A 6711-nucleotide genomic window follows, 5' to 3' on the forward strand; every position below is an offset into this window, starting at 1 on the left:
TTGCAATTTTTTTTTATATTCATTAATCTAATGTTAATATATTGTTGCTTTGAGAAGGAGTTCTCAATAAGGAATGCCAACGCCTTATCTGCTGACAGTAAAATTGGTGTAGAACTCTTCGAATGACATTCATTTGCATTCAATTTTGTCTTTAAAATCCTGGACGTTTCCTTATCTCCGGACTTCTTTGCTGACATGGCAGCTGCATGTATAAGAATGTCTTTTGAATTTTCCTTCGAAAGTTTTGAAGCCAACATTCTTTTCAAACGAGCTCCTCCTTCTTCGAAAGCTAAATGGGGTCTTCCCCTCTGTTTTGTGGCATGATCCTCCTTGGGCAGAAATGATATTTCTGCCGCTAGCCAGCTTTTATTTGCCTCCTTAAAACGTTCCATATGCCTATTACTTTTAATTAATAGCTTTTTAACATGGGCAACAAAATTTTGCAATTGTTTCTTTATGCCATTTTGAGCGTCGGTAGATAAGCAATTTTTGTTTATTTTATCGCATAGCCAATCAAAAGTAGCGTCAATACTGCGTCCCCTGCCCAGCCACACATCCAACAAATCGGATCGACGAATGTTGAGTTGTCCTAAAACTATTCAAATACCCAGCGGGAAAGTGGGAAGTAGGTTTTTTTGTCCTGAAAAAACCAGTGGAAAACCTACTGCTTTTGGCAGGCGTAGGGGTAGGGATAGATGAAAACCTACTTCTTTTGCCAGGCGTTGGGAAGGGGTTAAACGATTTCGGACCGATTTCGGACCGATTTCGGGGGTGGGTTTTTGCCGAAAGAAGGAGGTTTTTGTTCAGCGGTAAGGGAAAAATCCAGTGGATTTTGTCCTGCTTTGGGCAGCTGTAGATCCACTGGAAAACCTCCTCTACCCCTGCCTTTTGTGTGTCACCCCCGTGTATTTGGCAAGGAGAGAAGGCAGAAAAGGAAGGGGTAGAGGAGGTTTTCCACACATTTCTTGTATGAAGAAAGCAGAGGAAAGAAGCATATTTTCCACAGGTTTTTTCCCGCTGGGTATTTTTAATTTGCGCAAGTATGCGCAAAAGGTGTTAACTTTATTTCAATATACATAGAATAACACATACAACCTCTGTTGAGAATATCAAAAGTTTCACTAATACACATCCCCATTTTATGTTGTGGGAAGGGGATGAGCGGAGGAGATCTTGGAGAGAGGCAAAGCTCTCTTCTTCCTTTTATTCTCTCACTCTCAGCCTAAGAACGTTCTGGTTTCCTTTTTGTATGCACATGCGTGCCCTACTTACTTGCTTACAGACAACGAGAGCGTGCGGTTGTATAAAATAAAAATAATTAAAACTACAATTAAAGTGTTCTTACTTTTTGGCAAATCGGGCTGGAGTTTGTATAAAACATTAATACTATAAATTCTATAGGTTATGGGCCCAGACACGATTTGCAACAAAGTGCTATAGTAAAATGCTTTGATTGTAACCAATAATAAAAGTGAAATAAAAAAAAAAAGAAAGAAAAGTGAAACAATTAAAGCTTAAGGGGTTATATACCTTTTTCACCAGAGAAATACATGGTTTTTATTTATTTATTTTTAGCATGTTACCATTGTTTTATTTAAATTCAATAAAAATTTTATCAAAGTACGTGTCCTTAACTTAATTCGTATAAAATTTCGAGTGAAAATTTTGAGTATTGTGGAAGTTAGAGTCCTTCCCGCAGAAGTCCTTTTTTCATTAGAGGCTTGCGGTGAGCATGAAAACAAGAAAACGGCTCAACTTAAAAAAAAATGAAAAAAAACTACGTTAGTATATAGTGTTACCTAGTTCGTGAACGAAGGATTTTACGAAAAAAATTTTTTACAGTTACAGTGATTATTTTTTCAAAAAAACCGATTTTTCGAGGTCTAATAATTTAGTTTTTCGCCCCAAAAAAATAGAAAAATTTGTCGAAAAAAAATTCCTTCGTTCACGAACTAGCTATTGTATCTACAAACAATCCCCCAAAATATCAAATCGATCGATGTAGTGGTTACCGAGATATCGTGCTCACCGCAATGACCTTTTCTCAAAAATGCGACTCCGAGATAATCGCGTTTAAAGTTTTAGGTGGACATTAGGTAGTCATGTTCACCGTGCGCTATGAACGGCTGTATCTTAGGTTCTAGTGCCCCGATCTCTAAAAAATTTTGCAGAAAAATTGTTGAAAGTATGTACATCAAAAAAAAATCATAAAATTTTTTTCGATTTTTTGAGTCTGAAAAAGGTATATAACCCCTTAAATAAAGTCTAAACAAAATAATTATTGAAATTTGTGCTTATAAGTGAACAACGCACATATACATACATTGTAAGGGTTTGTAAAACGCCTTACAAGTTTGAGTGCAGGAGAGCCGCATAGCAACAGCGGGATGCGCGGCGTGCAGAAGAAAAGGGAAATAACGGTGCAAAGGACTTTGGACTCAATGCTGCGGTGAGTCTGCAGACTTTGGACCCAATAACGGTGAGTCTGCGGACTTCGGACCCGCGCAAAGAGGAGAGACCGTGAACTAACGGTACCGTTCTGGACTTTGTACCCGTTATAACGGTGAAGTTCTGGACTTTGTACCCGTTATAACGGTGAAGTTGGCGGACTTTGGACCAGCACAAAGAGGAGAGACCGTGAACTAACGGGACTTGTGCTGCCCTTTGGACCCGATCACGCCACTTGTCCTGCACTTTGGACCCAATCACGCCACCGAAGGAGGGAAATAACGGGACCAGGGTGGCATATAAAAGGAGGACGCGTGCAGGAAGCTTGACAGTCAAGTGAAAGTCGTGCAAGTGACCGTATCAACGCGAGGAGTTAGAAAGGAACCGCCTCGGAGGACGGTCGTGTCCAAGACCCGCCAAGACAGTCAAGTGAAGTCGTGCAACGAGATCGTACCAACGCGAGTGAAACCCCAAGGAGAATACCAAGTGCCAAATAATCCGGAATCAAGATCGCCGAGTCAAGAAGCCCAACGACGGTCACGTCTACATAAGCTGAGACTGCCAAGCTGAGATCCCGAGGGTACAAGGTAAGTTGTAGGGTGCGTCTACGAGTCTCGAAATCGACGAAGTTGGTGGAGTCTTGGCAGTGGATGTTGTGCGAAAGGTACCCGGCGTCGGTTTCCTATGAAAGATTGAGAACCTGCTGAGGGCCAGGCCGACGAAGATCCAGTGGAGTTGTGCGAAAGGTACCCGGCGTCGGTCCACACGAGAGTGAGGACCTGCTGAGGGCCAGGCCGACGAAGTCCCGACCGAACTCCGGGGTGGAGCGAAGAGTGGTGACTGCAGGCATCACTGCTTAGCCCCGCTAGGGAGGTTCTGCCTAACATCCTCCAAGGTTGTGAGAGGCTCGTAGCGTGCCTAATACGCGACCGGTGCCCGAAAGACTCGGCAAGGCAGAGGACGCACGACAGGCGTGCCGTCGCAGGAGTCGACGCGGGAGCCATTACCGGCGTCAACGAGGGAGATCGAGTCATCAGACAGCAGAACCACAAATCAAATATCGAGCTACAAATCTACGTACAATAAACCCAACAAGTATTCTTAAATCTAACCTAACTCTGTGTTATTCTTTGGTCTCGGGGTTACGCATCAATAAATTTGGTGGGACGAACACACAAACTCATCTGAGCTAGCCGCACGTTCTCGTAGCGAGCGAAGACACAAAAGCAGTTCGTTACATCTGGCGCCCAAGCGTGATACTCAGACCAAAGAAACCAGAAAATAGATTTGAGATCGGGAAGTCGGAGACTGCGGAGTTTCCGAAGGAAGGGGGAGGACGATACGGAGTATCGATGCAGTGCCTCCCACACACACGTATTTTGGAGCGCGAGCGCCTGGAGCGCGAGACGCGGGTCAGAGGAGGGTACACAGCCGCACGCATATAACGGATCACTCACACTAACAAACCGAAAGAGAGCGGCGGGAAGGATCCCGTTACCGGTACAAATCCACCAAATAACGGGAGTGGCGGAAATAAGGAAACCGAGCTGTCATGGGGAACCACGTGGGAAGATTCGGTCTTTTCAAAAACTACGATCGAGATGGCCGGACGCAAGCAGCAACAGCAGCAACAGAAGCAGCAGCAGCAGAAGCAGCAGCAGCAGAAGCTGCAGCAGCAGAAGCAGAAGCACCAGCAGCAACAGCAGCAGCAGCTACAGCAGCACCAGCAGCCGCAACAACAGCAACAGCAGCAGCCGTTGCCCATGAAGCAGCTACGCAAGCGTAAGGTCGGCGCGGAGGGCCGCGACCAGCGGCAACAGCCAGGGGCGAGATGGGGGCGTCGGCGCACGTCGTCGGCCCTCCAGCTGCTGGCGTCCCCGCTGGTATCGCGGTCGCCGTCGCCGGCCTGGTGCGAGATGTCGGAGAGGGAGGTGTCCTCCGACGAGGAGGTCGACGGCGGCCCCACCGCGGAGATGGTCACGGTGGAGCTGTCGTCGACAGAGGAGGACAGCGGCGGGGAGACCGTAACGCCCGTGGTCTCGTCAGATGAGGACGACGACCGGCGGGCGGCGAAGGCGAGGAGGAGCTACAGGCAGCTCAGGCGGGCCGTGGCGGGCGGCGATTTTATCCGATGCGGAACGGAGGCTCCGTCGGGGGACCCCGCAGAGGTGGCAGCCATTGTGGCCAGGTGCCAATGGACGCTGCGACGGCTACAGGAGCAGGAGAGGGAGAGGGCGGCGGCGTGGGAGGCGTGGCAAGTGCGTCTCCAGCAGGCAGAGGAAGAGGAGGCCGAGTTATGGAGGCCGCCTCCGAGGTCGCCGTCGGCGTCGTCGTCGGCGTCGTCGTCGTCGTCGTCGTCGTCGTCGTCGTAGTCGTCGTCGTCGTCGTCGTCGTCGTCGGCGTCAGCATCACCGCCGAAGCGGCCGTCGCCACCGCCGAGGTCGCCACCACCGCCACCGCCTAAATTGCAATCGCCACCGCCATCGGCAAAACTGCCGTCGCCGCCGAAGCCGTCACCGCCGCCGCCGAAGATGGCACCGCCTCCTCCGCCGGCGTGGGTGTGGCCACCACGGCCGGAAGGACCGCTGCCGTCGTCGACGCCGCCGCTGCCGCGAGGACCGCCACCGTCGCCACCGCTACCGCCGCCACTGCCGCGAGGACCGCCGCCGTCGCCACCGCTACCGCCGCCACTGCCGCGAGGACCGCCACCGTCGCCACCGCTACCGCCGCCACTGCCGCCGCCGTCACCACCGCCGCCGCCGCCAGTGGCAAGAAGCACGCCGCCACTGCCGCAAGGGCCACCGCCGTCGGCGCCGCAACCGCCGCCAGGACCGCCGAGGCTACTCCGGCAGGTGTCGTGCCCGGAGGCCCAGGCACCGAAGAGGCCCACCTTGCGGAGGACGGTGTCGGTGGAGCCCGCCGGGCGGGAGATAGCCCTTACGGAGTGTCCGGAGGCGGTGAGGGTCGAGGCGGAGAAGCAGGCCCAACGAGGGAGGACCCAGCGGTGGGCCAAGCTGATGTGGTCGGAGGGGGCCCGCTACCGCATTAAGATGGCGGGCGGGCGGGCCAGGGTTTTCAAAACTAAATAAATGCCTCGCCATGTGCCATTGAATCGGCTGTGTATTAAGGGGACAGGGGTGGGTAATGCCGGAGGTGGACCGGTCAGTAAAAACACACACAAAAAAACAGGCAAAACAGAAAAAAAATACACAAGAAAAAAGGATGGGGGCCGGACGGGTCAATGACCCCGCGAGGGGCGCGAGCCAGGCGCGCGGGCCGGCAAGGAGCGAGGCGAGAGGGGGTCAGCGACAGACCCAACGACTCCATGGACGTCCGCCCGAGGACCATCTGCCGGGCGCGACGGGCCAAGGATGGCGCCCGGCGCATGAAGAGGAAGCAGCGACTGGAAGCCGGGACAAGCTGGAATAAAAAGAGGAAAAGGTAAGCCGAGGAGCGGCCAAATATTTCACAAACTTACCTGGGAGCAAGCCCGGGCCTCCAGTCCAAAGGGGCTGCTGGGGTGGGAGGGGCAGTGGAGGGGAAAAGGGGCCAAGAGAGGGCCTGCCGGGACGCGCTGCATCATGGTGGGCGCCCCGGCACATAGTCATCGGGGAGGCGCTCGCAGCTCAACCCGGAAAAGATGCATGCTGCAAGAAGAGGGAGGAAATGGTGAGAAATTTGGAAAAGAACGAAATAACCTCAAGTACTTACCAAAACAAAATTACGAGGCCAGCGGAAATTGGGAATGGGGTCGCCACGATAACGGCGGTCGATCGATAGTGCGATCGATGGGAGCTAAAGAAATACTGGAAACATCGCTGGCCGGTCACACTGAATATGACGGCACCCTGAGGAGTGGCAACGCCACGATCGATAGACGAGTTATCGATTGTGCGCGGGGAAATTCTGCGCGGGAGACTTTTCAAATTTGAAACGAGGATCGGAAGGAGTCGCGCGCTGGGAGTTTTCGACGGTCAAGATGCCCTAGTCAAGAAGCCCAACGACGGGATGTCTACATAAGCTGAGACTTAGGTGCTGAGATTTGAGGAGCTCTCAGCCGTGGCAGGAGGAGGTCGACGAGGGAGTGGCAGCGGCCACAAGGATCTAGGAAGGATCGAGGTGCGCGCAAGAAGCCATGGAGGTCGAGACGCGGCAGTCGAGATGCCTTACTAAGCTGAGACTGTCCGGCTGAGATCCAGAGGGCCCTTGGCCGCACTCAGGAGTGGAGGTCGACGTGGGAAGGATGCAAATTGAGAACGTTTC

General features: G+C 52.1%; 1 protein-coding gene across 1 annotated transcript; it reads left to right on the forward strand.

The window, feature by feature from the left end:
- Positions 1 to 4211: 4211 nt before the first annotated feature.
- Positions 4212 to 5537, forward strand: LOC122320848 (WW domain-binding protein 11-like). The gene is made up of 2 exons (XM_043209334.1): positions 4212 to 4762; positions 4889 to 5537. Exons 1-2 carry the CDS (start codon positions 4212 to 4214, stop codon positions 5535 to 5537), a joined length of 1200 nt encoding a protein of 399 aa, XP_043065269.1.
- Positions 5538 to 6711: the final 1174 nt, after the last annotated feature.

Source organism: Drosophila ficusphila, unplaced genomic scaffold, assembly GCF_018152265.1.
Source record: "Drosophila ficusphila isolate 14025-0441.05 unplaced genomic scaffold, ASM1815226v1 contig_846, whole genome shotgun sequence".
NCBI lineage: Eukaryota > Metazoa > Arthropoda > Insecta > Diptera > Drosophilidae > Drosophila > Drosophila ficusphila.